This window comes from Ornithorhynchus anatinus, chromosome 9 (genome assembly GCF_004115215.2).
Source record: "Ornithorhynchus anatinus isolate Pmale09 chromosome 9, mOrnAna1.pri.v4, whole genome shotgun sequence".
Taxonomy (NCBI): Eukaryota; Metazoa; Chordata; class Mammalia; order Monotremata; family Ornithorhynchidae; genus Ornithorhynchus; species Ornithorhynchus anatinus.
In genome coordinates this window covers 16,878,115-16,902,788 of record NC_041736.1, presented here as the reverse complement: position 1 = coordinate 16,902,788, position 24,674 = coordinate 16,878,115, and the positions used below count along the sequence as shown (strand labels likewise).

Below are 24,674 nucleotides of genomic sequence, written 5' to 3'. Positions count from 1 at the left end.
TAACAGATTGTCAATTGTCAATTCACACATTATTCAAATTCATGCCAAACTACCAGATCGTTTGGGAAACGTAGTCTTGATTTCCGGATGTTGTGGGTTTATGTGAACCAAGTGTTCTGTTTCTGTGTACTCTCTTAGAAATTTTACCCCCATTTCCTTGATGTTATGAAACTTAAACCTTTTTGAATGATCTCTCCTAGAGTATTGGAGTAAGAATTTGTGAGACAGAGCTTTGTAAATCGTAGAATCTGACCAAAAGCTTTTTTTTTTCCTTGCTCCATCCTCTGCCCTGTCCATGGAATGGGGGTCAGTTGTATTTATTTTCTTCGTGATACTTGGGAATACAAACCAAGTTAGATTAAAAAACAAAAACAAACACAAGTTCTGCTAAAAGCCAAGAAATCAGTTGGCTGAGAAGCAGATCATAGCAAGAAATAACTGAGACCACAGCTTCAATTTAGCCACCTTCTCCCTCTCGTTTTAGCTTCCATTCTACAATGCTGTATAGCCTGTCTTTGGTTTTAAGTTGCCATTGAAGGACAGGAAATGCTTGGCCATATTATTCTAGCCTTCTGAATACCACATTTGTTTTCATTTTCTTTTCCCTAGGTCTTTTCTTAGTGCTCTAATGATCTTAATAGTTTTTACTATTAATGTTAGGGATGCTGGGGGCAGGGAGAGGTCTGAGGTATGTGGGATTTTTCCAAGTGTGTCTTGTGGCCCCAGTTTGAATATGGTGCTCCACTGGGAAATTCTCTTTGGTTTCTCATCCACTGTTGTCTTGCAGGCTGGAGGATCCCAGGTCATCTTTACTAATCCACTGGAAATTGTGAAGATTCGATTGCAGGTAGCAGGAGAGATAACCACAGGACCTAGAGTCAGTGCCCTTAATGTGCTGAGAGACCTGGGACTCTTTGGGCTATATAAGGTAGGTAGCCTTTCTTTGAGTGCTCGCAGTAGTGCCTTTAATCCACTTTACGTTACATTTAAAAGAACCATTGAAACAAAACTTTGTGGAAAAACAAACCTTTTTGAATTTAAAAGCAATCTATTCCTGCAGAGTAGCACCAGAGTAGAAAAACCAAAAAAAAAAAATTACTAAGAATGGGGTGGAAAAAAATCCTGCCATTTATATTAGCGGCAGTGGGATACATAAAACACTCCTCCGTTCTGTCCTTCAGGCTTTTATGCTAAGCTGCAGGGAGTCCCATATTGCAGACCTGCTGGCTTCTGGCAGAGATCATTTCATTTGATGGGGTTTTGTGAAAAGTTTCTTTGGCCTTCCCTTTGTGTTTGTTTAGGAGTCCAAATTGTCTTACATTTATTTTGAATCTCTGTTATCTCTATTGTTATCTTCCCAGCATGAGCCGCTCTTTGTCTTAATAATGTGACGACAGTGAAACAGTAGTAGAGTTTGGTAGAGTTCAGATCTTTAAGAAGTTAAGTGGTGGGATTTGTCAATAATGAATTCCATTTAAAAACCCATACTGTACTGTACTTTAGCAAAATGCCAGTCAACAGATTCCTTCCCTGCAGGTATACTTACTCCCATCATTACAGATCAGGTGTAATGGAGCAGAAGCTATTAGTTTTCTTAAACAGGAAGAGTGTTTCTTGCCTCACCCTTTGCTGGGAACATGGGGGTAATACGTAAATTCAACAGCCATAGGCAGCTGGGCACTTGGGAAATGTTTGTGAAGCGGATTTATTTATAGAACAAACCCAGTAAAACTGTGTAAATTCACTTCTGTAGCTGTGGGGTTTTATTCTGAGTTTTGTGGATTAGAGTCTCCCAACTGCCATGTTTTCAAGAGAATGCACTGATCTGTGTCTGTGGCAGGTTTTGAGTTTCCTTGGAGGTCAAGATTCCGTCCTGTCCCACGTCTCTCCCCACAGGCTCAGTTCCCCTATAGTTTTAGCTAGTTTCTCTTGGTTCAGTACGTTCTGCAGACCCCTGGAATTTTTAATGATAGAATGTGCCTTTTTCTAAGCAGCGTCCTCTCTCCCAGCATTTCTCCCTCCTGCCTTAACTGCAACTAGAGTGGAGAAGGAGTAGTAACCTGGTCAGGTAAATAAAAAAACTAGGTAGAGGCTAGCGCACGGATCATTGACACAGCAAACTCTATCGGCACTCTTGGTGCCATTGTGTACCCTGGGTCAAGCTGACCCTGGATGATTTTAACTTGGTGCCTGCATTTTTCTCCCCATAGTGCTCTATTCTGTGGTTGACGGTATAGCCCCATGGTTACAATCTCCTCTAGGGCCTGGAGGGAAACACTCAAGCCAGGATAATGGGTGACTCCGGGTGTGGATGGGCTCCCCAACCTGTGGGCTAAGCAGGCCCGTTAGATCGTCCTGCCCTCCCTGGGACCCAGGAATTGAACCGTGGGGGTTGATGACAGTAATAAGGATGTTGATTAAGAGCTGAGGACAGTACATAATCTGTCATATTTAAATGCTGACTCCATACAGAGCACTGTACCGACTGCTTTGGGGAGAGTACGACAGGGTTAGTAAAACATGATCCCGGCCGTCAAGGATCTTACATTCTAGCCAGGGAGGTAGGTGCTAAAATATACAGGCCGGGGAAGCAACACGGTTGAGAGATAAGTACCTATGAGCTGTGGGAGGAGATGGAGTGACCAAGTGCTTAGATGACATTGGCTGTAAGCATCTTAGCACTTTGGTACAAACCCCAGCCCCACAGCATATGTATAAATGTTTTCTGCTATTTCCCCATCTCTAATCTATTTTAATCTCTGTCTCCCCCATGGATTGTAAACTCCTTGTGGGCAGGGAATTATACAACTCTGTTGGGTTGTAGTTTCCCATACACTTAGCGTAGTGCTCTGCACGCAATAAGTGCTCAGTAAATAGCATCGATTAATCGATGACTGATTCAGGCACAGTTCCTACCCCTCAAGGGGTTCATAATCCAAACGAAGGTGGGGAAGAGATGATGGAATCTGTCATTGGGAACCAAGTTTGAGCCTAAGTCGTGGGACGACGGGACTGAGGACCTGCTTCAAGGAAAGGATTGTTGTACTAGTGGCTGACACAGGGCCCATCCCACACCCCCATCCCCACAAATCCTTTTCCTGCTGGGGCACAGAGTGCCACAAGCAGGTAGGAAGGCAGAGGTGCAGCACTTTGCAAAGTTAATATATGGGGGTGAAGACTGATTGCCAGCTGCGGGCAGAAGTGGGACTAGAACACAGGTCTCCGGTTCCCAAGGCAGCATTCTTTTGACTGGACCAGCTGCATAGCGGATGTGTCTGTAGATTCTCGCACCCTTAGGCTCCCCAGAGATGTAGAGGGGAGAACAGAGGCAGTTGGCCACCAGCCTATCTCTGCTGATCCCCAGGTTCACGTGAGATTTTAGCTAGTGGGGAGAGATGTGGGGCAGGAAGGAATCTTTACCTCCAAGAAAACTAAAAGCCTGCCATGGACAGATCAGTGCATTCTCTTAAAATCATGGAAGCTGAAGATTCAGAATGATTCAAATTCAGATACAGAATGAAATCTGCAGCTCCAGAAGTGAATTTACACATTTTCATTGGGTTTGTTCTATAAATAAATCCCCCTTGCAAACATTTCCAAAGTGCCCAGCCACCTATGACTTCCCCTGAGGGATCAGACTAGATTCAACATCCCAGTGGCATCAATCCGACACCATTTTTACCATTTTTGCATTTGATTCCCAGCCTCAGCTTTGTTCATATTTGCGTATTTCTGTTTGCATTTTCATTTGTGTATTCAAGTATTTCAACCTGATACACTTGAACCGCATCCTGTCCTAGCCATGTTCTTCCTGCTACTCCCACTATTTGTAAAACATTTTTGTCTGTCTCTCCCTTGGATTGTAAACCTCTGGAGGGCAGGAAATCGCTTATTTGTTATACTCTCGCGTGATTCGTTCAGTACACATCACTCAGGAGCACCTCTTTTTAAACCACCAGTTTATGTTGTCATATATGTTGCAGGGTGCCAAAGCGTGTTTCCTCCGAGACATTCCCTTCTCTGCAATTTATTTTCCTGCTTATGCTCACTGCAAACTGTTGCTGGCTGACGAAAATGGACGCGTGGGAGGCTTTAATCTCCTTGCTGCTGGAGCAATGGCAGGTAACTGCAGTTGTTTTATCAAAAGATCATTTTTTTCCCCTATTATCAAATGTAGAATTGACATGTATCGGTCCCCTCTATGCAGGAAGAGTTATCGTCTATATCTGACTTAATCTAAATATGATCACTTATCCTTTGTGGGAGGTAGTGTAATTCTGATGAGTTAATTACATTTGCATAATGTGGATAAACAACCTAATGCAGCTTAGCAACTTGTAGCCAAATTATTCTGCCCGTCTAAATTGAGCTTTTCATCCTTAACTGCTTCTGTGTTATTTAGGCTAGTGTAAATCTTGGGTGAAGTTGAACAGAGACGGAAGAGCTTTGTCTAGTTTCAGATTCTTAGAATAGCTCAAAGAAAAGCTTCAGTTCCAAAGAAGAGACCCAAAAATGATTTAAGGTATTTGTCTTGCTCATTTGAAGGATTAGCGTGGTGAACACTTTACGGCTGCGTAGCGGCTCAAAAGTCAGTCTGTAACCGTGATATGGATGGAAAAATGTAACAGATTTGCTAGTCGCTGGCAATTTGTTCACTTGTCAGTCAGTGGTGTAAAATGTGAAGGGTGAACATACACTCCGATGGTTGTGCCCCCAAAACGCCTATGAAAACCCATGACCTGCCGGTTCTGGCTTGGGAGAGCGAAACAGTCCCCCATGGGCACGGAAGGCTCTCCCCCACTCCGGCCCTGGGCGCGCCGTGCCCTGGCCCCCTCCAGGGTTGGTGGCCTGTGGCCCCCCTCGGATAGAGGAAAGGCCAGGTTGTTGTTCACATTTGTGTGAGCTGCTTTTGACGGTCTGCTGGAGGCCGCTCCTGGCCCCTCCCCCATTCCTCACTCCCCAATCCTCCCCAGGCTTGCGTAAGCTAGTGCTTCAGTCAGACCAGCTGCATTTCATCAGAACTGTTGCTTGTGCTGCACTGGTCTTTATTAAACTGGAAATATTCAAGGTAGAAGGTTGACTTGCTCATCCCCATCCCCGATGATACTCACTCGCTCTACTTCACTCTCCTTTAAATCGGGATCAACACTTCTGTCCCAAATTATTTTGAGGAGCTTTCAAGCATCCATAAATGAGTTGTCCATGCCACGTGGCAGGGCTGCTCTAACCACTGAGTTGCCCCAGATCCTGGCCTTTCAGGCCCATCACTTTCTCTGTCCTTCTTACCTTCCCCAACCTCCCCTCCTGTTATCTTCTGCTGCTTCTAGGCTCCAGCAGTGGGAGGGACACAACTTTGGCCCAGGAGGCTTGCTGGCTTCAATACCCAGCTGGGGCCCTTCAGAGTCTTAATCCGATCTGTAGCTGCAGTTTTTTTTTTTTCTGCCAGGAAACCTAAACAATATTACCTCAAGTTTGTGTGGCTTCCTGAGAGTGCTTCTCAACCACGGGGGTTAGATACAAATATTCAAAAAGGAATTATTTCACATTTTTCCCCCATAAATGATTGTAGATGTAAACTCCAACCTGTCTACCAACTCTGTTGCATTATACTTTCTCAAGTGCTTAGTACAGTGCTCTGCACAGAGTAAGCACTCAAGTACCACTGATTGGGTGACTGAAATATGTAATTGGACCAATCCAGTGAGCAATAGGAAAATCTTTTACCTAGAGTTCCTTCTGAATAGGATCCACATCATTACTGATGGAGGAAGCATTTATTTTTGCCTACTGCACCGCTGAGGTTGGGGGCTATTAATGGGGGTGTTCAAATCCAGTTGATTTGGAGGGGGAAAGGTTTCTGCTTCCTTTTTTTTTTGTTTTTTTGTTGTTGCTCCTTTGGTCCCTGTTTTGTTTTACAAGTAAATGGTATAGTTATGAAATGTATTTTCTGTGTCCTGCTGATGATCAATCTCAATATGACCCCAGGAATCTCTCTACCTCTAAAGGATCAGTCTTTATAATAATAATAATTAATAATTGTAGTATTTGTTAAACACTTACTATGGGGCAGGCACTCTACTAAGTCCTGGGATGGAGACAAGCAAATCGGGTTGGACACAGTCCCTGTCCTACATGGGGCTCAGTCTCAATCCCCATTTTACAGATGAGGTAACTGGGGCACAGAGAAGTGAAGTGGCTTACCCAAGATCACAGAACAGACAAGTGGCAGAGCCGGGATTAGAGCCATGACCTTCTGACTCCCAGGCCCATGCTCTATCCCCTATTTCATGCTGCTTCTAGCCCCTCCTCCTTAGTCCAGGTTTAGTGACTTCTGCTGTGTAAATTGTTACCAAAAAGAGTACGCCAACTAAATGTTGGCCCAAAGAGCCAGGTGGGTTTTGAGAATTATGCCATGCGCACAGTGCCTGCCATGGGTGACAAGAGTCAGCAAAAACATGTTGGTTTGACTTAACAGCTCATTAAATACATATTCCCATTCTACCCTTTTTTATGTGAAAGTATTAGCATCTTATTTAAAAAGATGATAAAGTGATTGATAGAATCAAAGAGAAAGCTATTGGGAGAATTGTTCTGTTAATACCTTGGCCTAATTCTTTTGACTATTCAAACTAGAGTATTTTCAGTTCATCTCACACACACACACACACACACACACAAAAATCGAAACAAAAAAAAAAATCGCAATTTAGAAGCACAAATGCCTTTTACCGTGACCCTGGGTGCAAATAAGAAATTGTCTTACACCTTTTTTTTCCATTAACCTTAAATGTTTAATGAGCCTTGAATTCTCTACAAGAGTTTAAAGATTATAGTTCTGAGATATTAGAAGTATTTCTATCTTTTACAAGATAACTGTAACTTTAACTTTGTGTGAATTAAAAATGTGGTTTTCTCCTGAAAGGTGTGCCTGCTGCTTCTCTGGTAACCCCTGCTGATGTCATCAAGACAAGACTGCAAGTGGCAGCTCGCGCCGGTCAGACCACATACACTGGGGTTATCGACTGTTTCCGAAAGATCCTCAAAGAAGAAGGGCCGGCGGCTTTTTGGAAGGGAACTGCAGGTTGGTGCTGGGCTGCGATGGAAAGACTTGTTTTAAGGGGGAGGCTCGCTCCTACACACGTAACCGTTGCCCTGCTTTAAAATGTAGTAAAAGTGTTTCCCTTTCCACAGCTCGAGTGTTCAGGTCATCTCCCCAGTTTGGTGTGACTTTGGTCACCTATGAACTTCTGCAGCGCTGGTTCTACATTGACTTTGGAGGCCTGTGAGTGTTGGATTTCATGTCTTTTAAAGGAAAAAAAAGTTACAAAACATTTCAACTTAAGAATTTAATCACGGTAGGCTGAGGTGGATTAATTCGCATGAGTAATAGCATTTGTGCACTCCCTGGATACAGTGCACTGTAGTAGACGATGGAGGCAGACAGAATAGCCAAATGTTATGTTCTCTTGCCCACAAGGAGCTTACGCTCAAATGGGGGAATATAACCATAAAAAAAATGACCTAGCTACCAAAGTTGAGCCGAATCCTTCACAGCACCAAGTATATATTTGGGGAGGGGTAGTTAAGGGAGCAAGTTAAAATGAAAAATTGCTTTTTGGTATTGCTGGCTCTAGTTTTCATTTCCATAGCTCTTATTACTGATTTTGGCTTTTCTTTCTGATATCCCCTGCGTGTTAAAAGGGCAAGGATAGGGGATGAGAATGAGGTGTACACCTTGTTTTCACCTTGATTTTCTATAACCTGTGCCTGTTGCACAAAGACATCAAAGCACTTTCACATCTTTTATCCTAGCAATATCCCTGTGCCCTAGAGAATGCATGTATATAGCATATCCCATTTTAGAAATGGGAGATTTGAGGCTCAGCAGTAACATGCCTTGCCTGGGGTTGCCTAGTGCACCAGTACTAGAGCCCAAACTAGAACCCAGGATCTGACTTCTAGCCCCCTTTTGTCCCCCCGCTTCCTGGAACTCCTAAGTAGCGTCGCTTCCTGCATATGCTGGGTCGGGCATGATCCAAGCCCTCATGGCAGAGCCGAAGGTTCTTGTGCTCTTACCTTCTTCTTATCGCTCCTCCTGACCCTCCACCCAAGTGAGGTCGATCTGCAAGTTTGCCCCGGGCATCTCCTGGCACCCCCCACCGCCCGACTCTGCCAAGCAGCTTCAGCCGAACCGTCAAGCAGAGAGAGGCTAAAAGCCTCTTTAAGCTACAGTGTTTTACCACCGGCGTCACGGTACAGGGTGAACTGACCTGGCTGCGTCAGCGGGAGTTGAGAGGAGCAGCACTTCTGATTTTGCTTCTCCTGTGCTACTTGAGAAAATTCATTTCCAATTAGTTCCTTAAAACCCCCTTCTAGTGTCAGTGCTTAGTAAATATGATTTTGGGGCAGTTTCCCCCAGTCCGAGTAAATCATTCCGAACACAAAGGGAGCCCGGGTCAGGTCAGACACGGGACCGGAATGTTTTTTTGCCGGTGGGGCACTTACTGCTTGCGCTATTGTCAGTGGCGTCATCTTTACTGTTTTACCGTCTCTTTTTTCCCTGCCAACAGCAAACCGTCGGGCTCCGAACCGACCCCCAAGTCACGCATTGCAGATCTTCCTCCTGCCAACCCTGATCACATCGGTGGATATAGACTGGCAACAGCCACGTTTGCTGGCATAGAAAATAAGTTTGGCCTTTACCTCCCCAAATTTAAGTCTCCTGTTGTCGGGGTTGTCCCGCCTAAAGCAGCAGCACCGGCCCAATCCTGAGCCAGCTGTAGGCAAGGGAGGAAGACAGAAATGAGTAAGAGCAGCAACTGTATTGATCGGGTCAGCTGCATGTGCCTCTAGCTGAACGGAAAATTCAACCAGTTCTTTCTATATGACGTATACATATATTTGTTTATAATCATTTGCACAGAAGAAACAATTTCAAGCTTTAGTCCTGTGTTGAAATGTTTTTCTAGCTCCTTGCATGAATTAGTATCCCAGACTGCTTTGCACAGCTTGCACTTGGAGTGACTGTACATATTGTACATCTTTGTACAGAAACATCTTGGCACCTCAGCCCAACAAATTACATTTCTAGAGATGCATACTGCAGTTCTGAGTGGCTTGAAATGTACAGAATGTTTTGAAAGTGTTTTATTAAGAATCATGTGACAATGTATTAAAACTCATTCTCTTATATTGGTGGCTTATGTTAATAAAGCATCAATATTGGATGTGTTTAACTCCTGGCAGTGCGTTTTCCAAGGAACATAAAGATCTTTGCTGATAATGATGTAATGAGATCTGTTGGGGACACTGTTAAGTAGCATAGTGATTCTGAAGAAGAATGTGCACCTGAATAAGAATAGTTTAATCAGGCTGAGCTGTGCTGACTTCATTCATATGCCCTTTCTGCTTTTTAATGAATAGTGCACCTTCTCCTTAATTATTTTAAGGAAGTCACAGCATTGAAATTGGAAGTTGGGTTGAAGGCCGCCTGTAGCCTGGAGATCTAAAGCTGAATGACCTGAAATTATATATGGGATCCTTTAACTTTCATGAACATCAAGCAATATTTCTTTGGATTTAAGAAAGCCTTCCAGCTATAGTGAATAAGGACAAGAGAAGCAGTGTGGCAGAGTGGAAAGAGCCCTGGCCTGGTAGTCCATGGATCTGGGTTCTAATCTCAGCTCTGCCACTTAGCTGCTGAGTAACCTTGGGCAAGTCACTTAATTTCTGTGTCTGAGTTTCCTTATCTGCAAAATGGGGATTCAATACCTGTTCTCTTCCTACTTGGGAACTGATTACCTTATATCTACTCTGGCACTTAATAGAGTGCCTGACACACAGAAAGAGCTTAAATACAACTATTATTGGTTCTCGATCAGGGCTCAGATATCTGCATGGCATTTGTTCCTGGTAAGAATTTAAACATCTGGCCAAAATGTCAGTTTAACATGTTCATTTTTTAAGCATTCAAGTCAGGGGGAAGGGCTGACCTTGTCATACTTGGTTGATGTAGTCTGCTTTTACGAATGTTTTCAAGTTCTTTAACTGTAACCTAGTTTTTACTGTTAGAACAAGACAATTTTCAATCTTAAAATATGCCTATTGTTCCAAAAAGCATATTATTTAGTGAGGAAATTTAAAAAGCAATCTGGCTTACCATCCCTTCTTGCTCGCTTTCCCGTAGCATACCCCAATTCCAGAGTCACTAAGGCCTCTGGGTGCATTCTGCAAGGTGGACGCTTGACACCTTTCAGTCACTGCCTTATAGCCTAGGAACCGAGTCACCAGCTGAGGGAGAGTGGGGAGGGGCAGGACACAGCAAGAGCACTCACAGACAGTGAGCTCAGGATGAAAAACCTTCTTAGCTCAAAATGCTGCTCTAAAGACAACCTGAGAACAGCTAGTAGAGGTCTAGATTCAATCAACGCTAGATTCCTCCCCCACCCCAATATCCTGTGGTTTTCAGAGGCAGGAGCTGATCGGATCACCATCCCACTGAAAAACACCATCCTTCAAATCAGCCCAACTCTCTCCTAGGCAGGAATGTGAGACTCACCAGGAAGATTATCAGCCTCAAAACACTCACCAACATCAGGGTCCTAAGGGAGCTTATAGATCCTTTGAGTCAATCTGTTGACTCCCAATTAAGAACCCAGAAAACATTCTAGATTATTTTCAAATTGATCTGTATGACAGAGGAAGGTGGTGGTTTAAGGAAGCTGGCTTATAGACAGACAAAATTATGTGTAACTGACAGTGCTTTCCAAAATACACGGATGGTTTGGCCTTCATAGACGATAACTGGAAATACTGATAATTGTGGGGGTACTTTAAAAGATGGACATGTGTGATCCCTGGATAAAAAAAAAAAACAACCAAAAACAAAACCCAAAACAAAAAACCTGTCATGCTGGTTCCTGTTTTTGAGACCGACTTTCCCAATCATTCATGGTATAGAGCTTTGGTTTAAAGATACCTATCCTCTTTCTGCGGATCGTACACCGACTTGTTCTCATTGCTGCTGCTTCAGTTCCAAACTTGTGAATCTTAAGTGATCTCATCTGCTCTTCACAAGGGGCTCACCTAAGGACTTAGTGCTCCTTGATTTATAAAAGCGAAGTATTTGCCAAAAGGAAGATGAACTTTTCCCAGGAGTTAGCAACTAGAAAAATTAATTGATTTTGATTTGCCACTCTCCTTCCCTCCTTTCTTCCCAGTGGGGAGGCAAATGAAAAGTGAAAGGACAAAAAAGTGAGCAGCAGCAAAGATACCTGGATAATACACAGAGAGAAGTGACTTGCCCAAGACCACATAGCAGACACGTGGCGGAGCCAGGATTAGAACCCATGACCTTCCGACTCCCAAGCCCGTGCTCCATCCACTGTGCCATGGGTTAAGCACAGTACATTCTTTTAACACTCCAATTTTGAAAAGAAAATATATAGATTACACTATCAAATTTAACCACACCTACTATCTAGTCTTGCTACCACCTGTAAAAAAAACCACTCTGAAAATGATGGCCCAGTGAAGGCTGGGGTGTTGCTGGAATATGAAATCAATTTACCTTAGGAGGAATCTGTAATCAACCACGATGGCGCGGGTTTTCTTGTTACTCTGTGAAGCAGGCTTCTGGTGCAAAAGAATAAAGGAACTTAAGGAAAATGTAACAACCCAGTGTAACCTTTTTCCAAAGTGTCAGGCATCCCCAGAAGGTACAGAAACAACTGCTACAGTGTGTGCCTGGGGCACCAGAAAAGCATTCGGTCTGGCTAGCATTTACTTGGTGAATGCAAGTTTCAAGAACCGATCGAAAGGAGATACGTTAATACGTACAGATGGATTATTTTATTTGGACACGGCTACCGTACAGCGTGAAGCAGAAATACGAAACGGGATCAAAGGTGGGAACTTGAATAGACGCATGCACTTCCACGGGCAACAATAACAGTCTAACACACGAGAGGTCAGAAGATAGACTATCATGAAAACATTAATCTGTGTAAGAGTAGTGATTATTTAAAAATAGGTATTACTTACGCAGCCTACTTTTCCGAAAGAGTTGTATGCTGACGGATAGACTGAAAAAAGTTTGAGAGCAGCTGATAGCAAATATACACCTGTGTTTCTCATTAAACCCTGCACCTTGCAAAGTCAGGTTAGCTGTATTAAAAATTACACAGATCCAATAACAATATGCATATTATTATATAAAAAGTGAAATTGCATGACTCAGTTGCAGCTACGGTATATTCATTCTCAAAGCCCACGGGATGAGTCGCTATTTTTCCCCTTCGATTTACCTTTTAGTCTTAAGCATGCTTTTACTCTGGAACCTACTCAGAATCACCCTCAAATCCACTACTACTATTCAGTCAATTTCAAGAAATCTAGCCAGGTATGCGGGTGGCAGCTTCTTCCTCTGCATCAGCTCTGTTGGCATTAATTTCCGCTAGCGTTCGGCCAAAACGAGCCCATTCATCATTGCGGGGGACAGCAATTTGCTGTTGAAAGAGAGAAGATGTTTTGTGTGCAGTGAAATGAATGAGCAGGTCATCTTCACTACTACTGTTGAAACCGTTTGCAAATCATTTTCCACTAAAAATTCTAAGTGGCCTGAATGGCCTTTTTCTAATTACAGGGACTTTGAGAATACTCTCAGAGTAAAGGGTGTATGGCAAGTGTGTTGTGACATCCCTGGAAACTTCATCTCTCACATGAGCACGCTCACCGGGCACAATAAATAAAAATGGTGGGTAAGGCAGTCCTACGTGCCAAGTAGCTCCAACTGCCTTACGGGTTTTTCTTCTGTCTTTAAATTGTGCATCCTTACAGGATCCCAAACTCTTCATTCTGTCCCTGTTTCTTACGACGTCCAGCTGCTCCCCGAAACGCTAGCCGGCAAGTCCAGGTCGGGGCAGACCAGCGAGAGCCTTGGATTAGCCAAGAGGAGCTCAGGCTTTGGCTTGACCAGCCGAGGGAGAATTGGAGACCCGGGGAATCTCCTCGAAGCGGCCTGAGCCAGGATGCTAGCCAGAGACAGCTCAACTGCCCAGACCTCAACTGCCCAGATTGATCCTCGGGTGGTAAAAGCGGTGTGAAGCATCAAAGTCATGTCGTACTTAAGATGAGGAACCTGGGGCCTGAGCTTAGGGATGGAAATAAAATCCAGATCTCCAGATTCCCAGTCCAGTCCCCTATCCGTTGGAAAATAATGTTTCCCTAGTATGGAAAATGCTGGATGAACGCACTGTTTTTGTTTTTTAAATGGTAATTGTTGAGTGCTTACTACATGCCAAGCGCTGTACTAAGTGTTGGGGGTGATACAAGCTAATCCGGTTAAAAACAGTCCATTTCCCACGTGGGGCTCAGTCTTACACCCCATTTCACAGATGAAGTAACGAGGCACAGAGAAGTAAGTGACTTGCCCAAAGTCACACAGCAGACAAGAGGCGGGACGGATTAGAACCCAGTTCCTCTGACTCCCAGGCCCAAGCTCTTCCCACTAGGCTATGCTGCTTAGCTAACATCTACATACACTAAATGCTCAATAAAGCTAGTTGGTAGTGAGTACCCAGAAGGCATAGGACTAAACCAATCCAAAGACCTGGATATTTCAGATAAATACATATCCTTGCGGTGGGTTCAGGGGAGAGATCACTGCTCTGCGAATTGGGAGACCTAGGTTCTAGACCTAGTTCTGCCCAGCTCAGCTGGCTACTGCGGGCAAAGACTGTACCCGCACGCCACGTGTCAAACCCCTGGCTGCCCTACTGACCAGTTTCCCTCCCTGCCCTGGTTGCAACAGGACTGGCAGGAACAAGAGAGTGCAAGTGGCACAGCAAGCAATTCCTCTGTGCAGGATCTAAACCCTGAGGGCTCCATCCAGATAACTGACTTTTCCACTTTTTTACTCAAGTGGGTGAGCTAATTTAGCAAGGTCTCCAGAGACACCATGGATGTGCTGAGCTAATCATAACCCGCTGCCCTGCTAGGTGCCACCCCCTCCCCCAACACCCGGCAAGGACTCTGGGATTGAGAAGGGTCATGAGGTCGGATGGGTGGCCTGAATCACCCCTGGGGTCAGAGGGTTGTCCTTGAGCAATGGCCCAGGCTCCTGCAGTGGCGATAATGGAGCAGCCAGTCTGCTAAATGTCGTAAGCCTGCTCTTTGCATGATCTGAATTCCAGATATGCAGAGTCAGATACTGAGAAGCAGGGTGGCTTAGTGGATAGAGCACGGGCCAGGGAGTCAGAAGGAACTGGGTTCTAATCCCAGCTCCACCACTTGTCTGCTGTGTGACCTTGGGTAAGTCATTTAACTTTTCTGTGCCTCAGCTACCTCAACTGTAAAATGAGGATGAAGATGTGGGACAGGGACTGTGTCCAACCTGATTAACTTGATTTAATCCAAGTGCTTAGAACAGTGCTTGGCACATAAGTGCTTAACAAGTACCATAATTATTATAACTGAGTCCTGGAGAATTGCACACATGAAAATAGATGGGTTTCCTCATCCACTCAATTCCTGATGGGCAATTGCTTGGTATTCCACCCCCACCCCCACCCCGCCCAATCAGAATGGTTTGGTTTTGTGGACTAGGTTCTGGTCTCGCGTTTTACCCACACCATCAGATGTTGGTTAGCTGTTAGGCGGCTATCAGACGGTGGTAACTTTCTGTTGCTAAAGCCTGGGCAGAATTAATCCAGTAATGTCACAAACAAAAACTGCCATGCACTACTACTATCAACCCCTTACCCAAGGAAACTCAAATTAAGTGACTTCAATACTATAGTACAAAATGATATTAAAAATAAATGCTCAAAGAAACAGCAAAACTCAGCTATGGCCACATAGTGAATTCTATAAATTCCCATTAAAATTAAATATGAACCTTATAACAATGTACTACTGTTGCAAGTAGCTCGAAAGACCTAAATCATGTCAAGAGTTAAAGTCACAATGGCAGTTCTGGCTTCATGGTCTGAAAGCAGAATGCTTGTTTTAGAATTATGAACCGAGAATCACATACCTCTCCCACATCATATATAACTATCTGTCCTTCAGAATCGCCTACAGCAATCTCTCTCCCAGAATGTGTCCATCTCACACGATTAAGAGCAGGATTACCCTCCACAGAAATGCTTGCCGTCGGCACCTGAATTCATTTAAAATATAGTGCATTGTTAAAAGTTTCATCAGGATTTCTATAAACATGCAAAACAGTAGCTTCTCTTCCTTTTATGCTGACTGTATTTCTTGGAAACAAAGGTAAAATAGATACTGACATCTGCCCAACATTTCTTCATGTCAAGAGAAACTACTTTATGAATAAGAACCAATCTCTGAAAGCTCTTATGGAAAATCATTTAAATCTTCATATAGAAAATCTTTCAGTGGCACAATGCAGCGTTTTGGGGGAATAGCAGACTTACTCTCCCTCCTTTAAGGTCACCCTTAAAAATCCGGGTCTGTTTTCTAGCTGGGATCTTTAACTGGTCCAGTTCCAGTTCTTCTTGGAAAGGCTCACTGGACAGCATCACTCCTCTGCCAGTGAATCAATTTCCCAGACACCTCTCTTATGTTAATTGAAAATGGCATCTATTAAGTGTTTATTACATGCTAGTCACTGGGGTGGATATAAGGTTATCAGCATCCCAGGATCTTCTTTCTCCCCCTCCTTCCCAGAAAGGTTTCCAGATTTGAGAGTGGGGAGGGCAGTGTGAAGTTGTGACATCAACAGAAGAATATTACTGGCCAGGTTTGTGACACACTGGCCCATCTCTCCCCCACCAACCTGGGAAAAATCTTGGGTCCAGAGAGGATAAACTCTAAGGTGGGGGAAGGGCAGATGCTTGATTCTGGTAGAGCCAGACAGGGACAGTGAAGGGGGAGGAGGAGGCTTATGCTCCCTCTCCTTTCTGCTTTCCTTCTTCCCTCCTCCACCCCCTCCTCCTCCCCACCACCATTTCTTCCTCCCCTATACCCTCAAAGCCTGGCATCCAATAGTTAAAATGGAAAGTTGGAACCCGCTGTCCTCGGCTAAACAAAAACTGACATGCAAGGATAAATTCCTAAAACCTTCTTTCACTTAACCCTCCAAAAACCTAGAACTACCCGAAGTGTGGAAGTTTCCTTAAAAATATTTTGAAATGCTTCGTTACCAAAGGAAAAGACAATTTAACAAAGACCTTAAGGATGCCTCTCTAAAGCTGGGTCTTTTCTAAGGAAATAATCGTTGTGCACTTCAGCCAAACCGCTTGGAAATGAATCAGGAAAGCCCCATCCAGGACTGAGGAAACACTCTTTGATAGTACTATTTGGTAGTTCCTCTCAAATGCCAATGAATAATTCACTTTGGCACTACAGACTAATGTAATCCTCCAGCAATTCTCACATTGCTAACACACACCTCTCCTTTGGTTCTATCAAGAACAGAGCAAAACCAAGTGATTTCAGGGCCTCAGGAATAAATGATTCATTTAGTAATCCCAGTAGAGAGGTCTAAAGCAGGGGTGGGCAACTATTTTATCCAGAGGCCCACTTTCAAAATACCCCTGGCCAGCAAGGGCAGGAGGGGAGGGCATTTAAACAAGGATGTGAAGCTCTTCCCTCCGCAGTAGAAACCCTTTCTGCCGAGCCAGCCACAGAGCCAGAGAGAAGGGGCTCGGCCCTTCGGCAAATCCATCCTGTAGGTCAGATTAAATCAGCTGGGGAGCCGGATCTGGTCACATTTGGCCCACCCCAATTTAGGTGACATGGCGAGGAGGTGTCAGTACAAATACGGTGAAGTTGAAAATTCCCCCATCTCTTCCTTCACCTAGCCAGTATTCCATCTGAAGTTGAATTTTAGCCTGAATTATCTGAAGCACATCTGGCCCCAGAAATCCAAATCAGCAGCCCGCCCCGCTAATTAACGTATTCTATCCCTTGAGCCTCCTGAGAGGAGGGCTGTGTCGGGATACTGGAGACAGGAGAGGGTTTTTCACAGGAAAAACGAATCGTCTCGGTGTCCCTGGCCACCGTTTTTTTTCTTTTCAGTTCTGCACAGCAGGCTTTTTTATTTGGTGTACAAAACTTATTTGGTTTCTTTGTGATGAAGTTGCATTCATACAGTTCCCATACAGAAACCCTTTTAGATTCTGCCGGATGAAAAGAATTTCAAAAATTATTCAATAAATCTCCAATTTTCTGTTTGCAGGGCAATTTTTGTCATTTTCCAGCCTCACCTCTGTGTCATTGTTGAGATTCCACAGATCCAGCCTTCCCATGCCATCCACACAGGCAAATAAGGCAGGGTGGGTGGGTGACCACATAACATCATAAACATAGTCTGAATTGTCCTCAAATGAGTAAAGAGGTTTGTTATTCTGAAAGAGAAAAACAGTTGCCTCTTAGCACAAATGACCAACAATAATAACCAAAAACAATTTTAACCCCTCCCCCACCAAAAAAAGAGTTGGGACCTACTTCACTTAAACAAGATTATGCATAGTGGTAACTACTTTTTCATTTTCTGAATTGGATTTTGTATTTTTATTTGAAGAGGCAGTAACACTAGACCCAGAACTCTCAAAATGCTTGAATAAAAGTAGGTGTACTACATTTTCGGATTTTCCCTTTTTTACAGTATTTGTTAAGCACTTATTATGAGCCAGGCACTGTATTAAGTGCTGGGGTAGATACAAGCTAATCAGTTTAGACACAGCCCCTGTCCCACATGGGGTTCACAATCTTAATCCCCATTTTCAGAGGTAATAGGCACAGAGAAGTTAAGTGATGTGCTCAAGGTCACACAGGAGATCACACAGCAGACAAATGGCAGAGACGACATTAGAACCCAGGTCCTTCTGACTCCCCGACCCGTGCACTATCCATTAGTTACCCTAAGAAACAATTCCTGAATTTTCCTTAAAATTACCTCAACTAGGCCATTTGACTGCTCATACTAATAATAATAATAATAATGTTGGTATTTGTTAAGCGCTTACTATGTGCAGAGCACTGTTCTAAGCGCTGGGGTAGACACAGGGGAAGCAGGTTGTCCCACGTGGGGCTCACAGTCTTAATCCCCATTTTACAGATGAGGGAACTGAGGCACAGAGAAGTTAAGTGACTTGCCCACAGTCACACAGCCGACAAGTGGCAGAGCTGGGATTCGAACTCATGAGCCCTGATTCCAAAGCCCATGCTCTTTCCACTGCGCCACACTGCTTCTCTAAACAAATCAAAGCACTAAAAGAATGAATACAAACCTCAAGGCATCTGAGTCTTGAGTTACTTTAAAAAGTTGCAAAATAAAACTGACCCATTACCTGTGGTTCTAAGACTGACACTGCTAATGCCAACTGAATGATCTGAACAGCAATTTGACTCAATATATGCTCTGGGCTGGTCCAATTCCAACTGATCACCCAGTGTGGGGAAAGGGTATTACTGAGGTTTGGGGGGGTGGGGAGTGATGGGGGGAGGTAAACCAGGGTGCCAAAAAGCCCATTTCAAAGAAAAATGATCTAACGGAAATTGAAATTAAAATCCCAAGTCCTTGTCTCTCCCTCCTCAACCCCAGAACGCCCCCGCCCCCCAAAAAAACCCCAGCTATAATTTGATGGAAATCTGCACCATGGAACAATAAAGTAAATAACCGGGCCTATACCAACAATGTTTAGAGTAAGAGAAGCCCCTCTGATTTTCTGGAGACTGTCTCCTTCCCAAACACACTCAGTCCTTGCACTTCTGATGATCCTTCCCAAGTTAGCAATTCTGAAGGCTGGCGGAACACCTGTCTGGGGGTGCTTTTCCCATTTGCAAGATACAATCGGCTGGCCTGAGAGGGAGTCTGGGCCGGGCCCCGCGGAGCTGCTTTAAGAACTGGGCCAACTGGACAACTTCCAACGGCCCACTGCCTCCCCGGCTCCTTCGCAGCCACTGTTGCAACTGCTGTTCTCTACCTAAGGAGTACCCTGGCCCCCGCGGAGAAGCAGCAGCCTGTTCCGGGGACAAGGCTGCTTTCGACAACCTAAGTCCGCCATTGTTTTAAAATTGGCTGGGGTCTCCGGCCTGCCGTTCTGGGGAGTTGTGTTCTAACCTGAATTTACTGGAATTTTGCTGCGACGTTGCTTATTGATTGTAACTACCCAGACTCAGGAATAATGGCAGCAATTTTCTAATCCAGCCCTCTCTGTAACTGCCTCGCAAGCCTCCTGACTAGGAGCGGATTAGAGGCTGGCTACAGATGCAGACGCTTCTCAGACCAGATGAGGGGCAGCGCCAGGTTGAGGTTTGCCAGGATTATTGGCAGCTTGGGGAAAAAGGAGTCTTATATCTCCTTCAACGTGTTTCACCCTTGGGGCTGTGCCAGATCTCCATGAGCCCAAAATTTCATCAGTGGAGCCTGCGAATACCAAATACTTTTCCGGCTATTTTGGGCCAACTCGATTCTGGGAACAGAATGCTTGTTCTTGAGTAGCAGAGTTCGAGAGGGAGGAGAGAGTAATGCACAGCCCAAGTTTTCAGGCTCTAAACAAATTTGTGATGTGGAAGATATGGGCTGAAAACTTGGGAGTGATGTGCTCTGGACGGCTGTTCTCAGCAAGCAAGGACATTTAAAAGGACTAGATGCTCAACCCAGTTGCGGCAGGCAGAACAGCGTTATTCTAGCCACGTGTCTGCCGTCTGCTGCTGTGCTGTCAAAGCAGCCACAAGGACACTGCTTCATCACCCAGGAGGCTACACTGCTTCCCAGCAATATATCTCTCCACAATACATCAAGAGGCACGGAAGGACTGGTGGGATCGATGAACAGAATGAAGAGCTCTGGAGCAGCAACAGGACACAAGGTATGTAAAAACATTCAAAGCAGATAACTGCAGGCGAAGTGGGTTGGGACTGGGTATACAGACATACCCATGTCCGCCTGACACTGCTCCAGTCAGGTTTTAACACCAGGCTTAATGTCCCATGGCACCTGGGCCATTGATTTGATCTGGAATAACTGATTTGTTTTGCCCAACCCAGGTCACCAAATCCTGGACAGAAGTACTGATGATCACGATAAGAGAAGAGATAGGACAGTGAGCAACAGAAGTACGCTCTGCTGCCTGACATGGAAAACTGATGACTAAGGTTCTGATACATTTTCAGAACATGAGTCCTGGCCTTAAGGCCCTTGTGTGGCAGACCCTTAGGAAGAAGGTCAAAAAGAGCAATGGGGTCAAACAACATTAGGCTTAGGGAGCAGGAGACATCCTGTTTGGCTTGCCAGCCAGGAGAAATCTCTTCCTGTCCAGGAGGGAGTTCTACTGAAACAGAGCCAGATGGCCGTGGATAGTAACTTCTGGTAGTTGGATGGTGTTGTTGCCCATTTACTCTGCATTTCAGAAGTAAAGCTCTGGTTTGTTCACAAGGTGAGGTTTCTTCTTGTTTTATTTGAGGGGGCATGGGAGATTTCCAACACCGATATTTAAAAACTGAAGATTTCATATAGGCGCAAACAAAATGAAACCACTGGATTTGAGAAGCCTGATTTGCAACAAGAACTTCAAAGGTTTACACCAAAACCTCTTCCAAGTGTACAGTGCCAGATACACTGAGTGAATCTAAGTCCTTTCAGAAAGTCACCAACATCTTGTCTGAGTGAGGGGCTCTAGTCTCACCGTAGAGTGGATAAGTTAAAAGAAATCCTTGGACCACAAAACTTTTTATTAGCTCAAATTTCCATTGGCTTCACCCATATTTGCAAATTCTACTCCTTGCTAACTTAAGAGAGCACACTTAGATGCCTAAAGCAAATACAATAAAAGCTCCCCCCACAAAAAAAAAAATCCCACAAATTCCTCTGTGAACCTAATAAAAAAGGAGAGACTGTTTATTAAATTTCTTTCATGTCCTCCATCTAGTTTATTTTAGGCCCTGGGCTAATTTTTGTGTTGCTAATACCAAGTCTAGGCACATTAATGGAACTCAGTTTTAGAATTTCAAATTTTCCTCTTCAAGGTTTTCTAAACTGACTTCATCTCCAACTAATTAGAAGTCTCAAAGAAAGAAAATAGCCAACTGTGGAGCTTCCCACCAGAGGCTAAATCTCCTGGATTGCCTTCCTAAGGCAGATCTCCTGTGGTCCTTTCACAACTAAGACATTGGCAAACTGACTCAATAAAGTCAACCAGAGGGACCGTCTCTCAAAGTTTATAAATTGCCTGTTGAATCTCTTGAAGAAAAAGCAAATAAGACAATGAAGAACTCAAAAATAAAATCTCAATTTTGGTTACTTTTGGGCCACTCAGAGATACTTTTGGTGAGAGTTAGAGAGGTGGGGGGGGGGAGAGGCTCCAAAGGCGTGGGCTGAATGTAACTCAATTCTGAATTTCAATTAAACTCTGCATACCCAGAAGCCAACACTGTAAAGTGGCACTGTGATTAGCTGTAACAGTGAAGCCAAACAACTTTCATAACTGAAAAGGGGAATACAAATGAAGCTGTAAATTTTACCATAAACCCACTATCTTCCAGTTATTTTAATTCCCGCTGGTTTTGAACCAAGAGTGGATCCAGAAACAATGAACTTAAATCTTCACAGTTTTTTTTAACTGGCCAGCATGTTATTAACAAGCCCAAACTACATAACTTAGTGTGCTTTATTTTTCCTTTCATCTAATTTGATTTACCAAATGAGTACCTCTAAAGCAACTTGAATTGGACTCACTGAGGTTTCCTGTGTAGCTTACATCACAGCACCACCTTGTGTCAAAACTCAAGAGAATGACCACACATCCATATTTAAGATACCTTAGTTGTCCAAAGTTTCACTGTCCAGTCAAATGAAGAAGTGACAAAAAGATGTGAGAAATCTACAGCCCCAACTGCTGCATGGCAGTGGATCCCAGTGATTGGTCCTTGGTGTCCTTCAAACATCTCACTGATTCCAGCTTTGCTGTTTCACAATACATAAATGGTTAGATCCAGCTCTTTGAAACCATGCTTCATAGCAATGAAGCCCCCATATCTATAGTTCAACATTATATCTTAGCATAACTTTCACAAGTCTCGGGGATGAGATTCTGTTGCACTGAAATCACCCTTCAAGAAGTTAGGTAATATTACTTCTTGTGTTAGACGTTATCCTGTTCAGATTGAACAAGGCCCAACTAAAGCAATAAGCAAATTCTAGAATCATAAACATTAAGTCAAATAACAATCTACTCCCACTCTTCTGATACTTGAAGCAATGAAACAGGAAAGATGGGAAGCAATGCTCCACAGAAGAGACACAATTTTGGCTACTTTTACAGCAAAGAGCTTTGAGAGAGGGTGATATGTGTTTGAAACGTAACCAGGACACTCAATTTTATTTGAGAAAGCAATTGATAAGGGAGAGCCAGACAATTTCAAAACAGATTGAACAGCAGGAAAAAATACTACTCAATTTAAAATGTGTCCGTGATGTTACTGTACAATTATTGTTAGATTTGAGAAAAAGTGTGAGGTGCTCTATCTCCGATTCAAATGAACAAAGGACAGGAACGTAGCTGATTACCTTCCTGGGCATAACGTAAAGATTCATTGCCGAGCACACAGGAAAGGCGCTGTAGGTATAAATATTAATGAAAATCCCTTTATACTTAACCCAAGAATTTTATCAAGATGGGGAAAAATAATTTTCTCTTAAAAATGCAAATTTTCATTTTAGGCACACTGTTGTGAATGCTTTCTGTAAAATGCTGGTGAAGATTTTCATTAAAATAGGCCTCTATTTTGTTGAAACATGGATATAAGAGGGTCACATTATGACTTTCCGATACTTGCAGTTTTATTTACCTGCCGTGGCGGCATGCTGTGTACACGGAACCTTCCTCACTCCCAACAACAAAGTTGTTGACGTCTCCAACAGGGAAGGACATAGAAGTGACAGCTACAGGTTTGGATTGCTTATGGACCAGCTCCATGCTGTCCTGTATACAAAAATGTAAGAAATTTATTTTGCAAATGTGTAACCTTTTCTTTCACCGAAAAGCGGGGAGGTTTTATGGTCTTCACTGGGGCACAAAATATACTACTGCCATTCTCTTTCTCCATGTGTTGATTTAGATAAATTTAGGTGTAGACTTGAAATGAGTTACAAGGTGATAAAAGGATAAAGTTATTAAATTTTTTCCCTTGGAAAATCTCACAGCTAACATTAGGAAAATTAGTGTTGAGTTTCTTATTGAGTTACATGTGTTAAAGTTACAATAATCATCCCTTTCACTTCCTATACATTTCCCACTTTTCCAAGTTAACTCTACCTGTGGATGGGAAAGCATGTCCAGACTCCATGAGCAAATTTTTCCATCAGTTGAGATGCTAATCAGGTTGTGAGCATTCTGAGTTCCAACTACATTCACACAATACACAGGGTGCTAAAGTGACAGATAACAGAGTTTCACTGATTATTTTCAAAGAAGTAAATCCAGACAAAAACTGTCAAAAAGATAAGAGTATTGCAATACAGGTATATTGTTCATCTTGGAAAATAGTATTTTATTAAATCCCAGCTCCACCACTTACCTGATATGTGATGCTAGGCAAGCCACTTTACTTCTCTGTGCCTCAGTTCCCTTATCTGAAAAAGGGGGATTCAATACCTGTGCTCCTTCCTTACACTGTGAGCCCCATATAGGACCTGCTTATCTTGTATCTACCCCAGTGCTTACTACAGTGCTCAGCACATAATAAGCACTTAAATACCAGGATTTTATTATTATTTTCATTGAAAAAGTCATTTCTGAATTACTGAACCAATGAAAAACACGTTAAGGTCCCTAAATCATAGATGTTTATAAAGCTAAAGAAAAATTCTCAAGTCCAGCTTTACAAATATGTGGACAAGCAACCTAATGTCATTTCAACCCCAATCTACCTCCAACTTGTGTTCCCTTACTTGATGACTCCCAAACCAAGCTTTCTCTCCCATCCCTTCTCTAGGACACTGCTGCTCTGGGATGGTGGGGTTTTTTTTTTTTTTTGATGTTGAGCTGCCTGGAAAATATGCAAGCCTTAAATTTTGGAGTTTGAGCTACGGAAAAGAGAAAAATTCCCAACCTCTCCCAACTTCACGGAGTTGGAAGAATGGGCTTAAAAGGGCCTGTGGCAGCGGGGGTTCAGGCTGGAGCACAGACTCCCAGGTAATTGCTCAAATACTCGGGGAAGGGGGGATTCCAACCACATCTCCTCAACCCAAGTGCAGCTGATAAGCCCCTGACAGTCTTTTCATAAATGTAGATTATTTTCCTCCACCACATTTTCCCTCCAAGATTTCACTGTTCTCCTTGCTCAAGGCTTTATGTCTAGAGCCAGCTTCATTGTTACCGGGACTCTCGTACATTAGAGCTCCAAAGCATTTGCTAAAAAGAAGGCTGACTCTGTATTTCCATCCTTAGTCCCTTTCCCCCACATGATCCCCTCACTGACTTTGGCTTAAGTCTAGCTCATCAAGCTAGTATTTTAGCAGGGGGTGGAGAGGGAGAAGAAAGAAAAAAAAAATCACTGGATTTTCTAGATTTTGGAAGATATGCGGGTACTGTTAATTGGAGAATGCATGTTTTTTGAAGACATACAACACAGGCTTTTATTTTAGTGGTATTTTAATTTTAATCTCCTCCAGCAATATAAATATCTTCAGTTTCATCATCTGA

At 43.5% G+C, this 24,674-nt stretch overlaps 2 protein-coding genes across 9 annotated transcripts in view; one reads left to right on the top strand and one right to left on the bottom strand.

Annotated features, from left to right (window-relative positions):
• Positions 1–9,236, top strand: part of SLC25A12 (solute carrier family 25 member 12) — an 86,743-nt gene extending 77,507 nt beyond the window's left edge. For all 3 annotated transcript variants that reach the window (XM_029072569.2, XM_029072568.2, XM_029072570.1), the window contains 5 exons: positions 788–928; positions 3,984–4,122; positions 6,923–7,081; positions 7,192–7,282; positions 8,571–9,236. In XM_029072569.2, the coding sequence (XP_028928402.1) occupies positions 788–928; positions 3,984–4,122; positions 6,923–7,081; positions 7,192–7,282; positions 8,571–8,772 (732 nt within the window). In that variant the 3' untranslated portion in view covers positions 8,773–9,236. The remainder of the gene's footprint in view (positions 1–787; positions 929–3,983; positions 4,123–6,922; positions 7,082–7,191; positions 7,283–8,570) is intronic.
• A 2,591-nt stretch (positions 9,237–11,827) lies between these two features.
• The window catches only part of DYNC1I2 (dynein cytoplasmic 1 intermediate chain 2), a 50,921-nt gene continuing 38,074 nt past the window's right edge, over positions 11,828–24,674 (bottom strand). For all 6 annotated transcript variants that reach the window (XM_029071710.2, XM_007671222.4, XM_029071712.2 and 3 more), the window contains 6 exons: positions 23,286–23,399; positions 22,819–22,952; positions 21,790–21,934; positions 17,232–17,372; positions 15,035–15,160; positions 11,828–12,506 (listed from right to left, as the gene is read on the bottom strand). In XM_029071710.2, the coding sequence (XP_028927543.1) occupies positions 12,393–12,506; positions 15,035–15,160; positions 17,232–17,372; positions 21,790–21,934; positions 22,819–22,952; positions 23,286–23,399 (774 nt within the window). In that variant the 3' untranslated portion in view covers positions 11,828–12,392. The remainder of the gene's footprint in view (positions 12,507–15,034; positions 15,161–17,231; positions 17,373–21,789; positions 21,935–22,818; positions 22,953–23,285; positions 23,400–24,674) is intronic.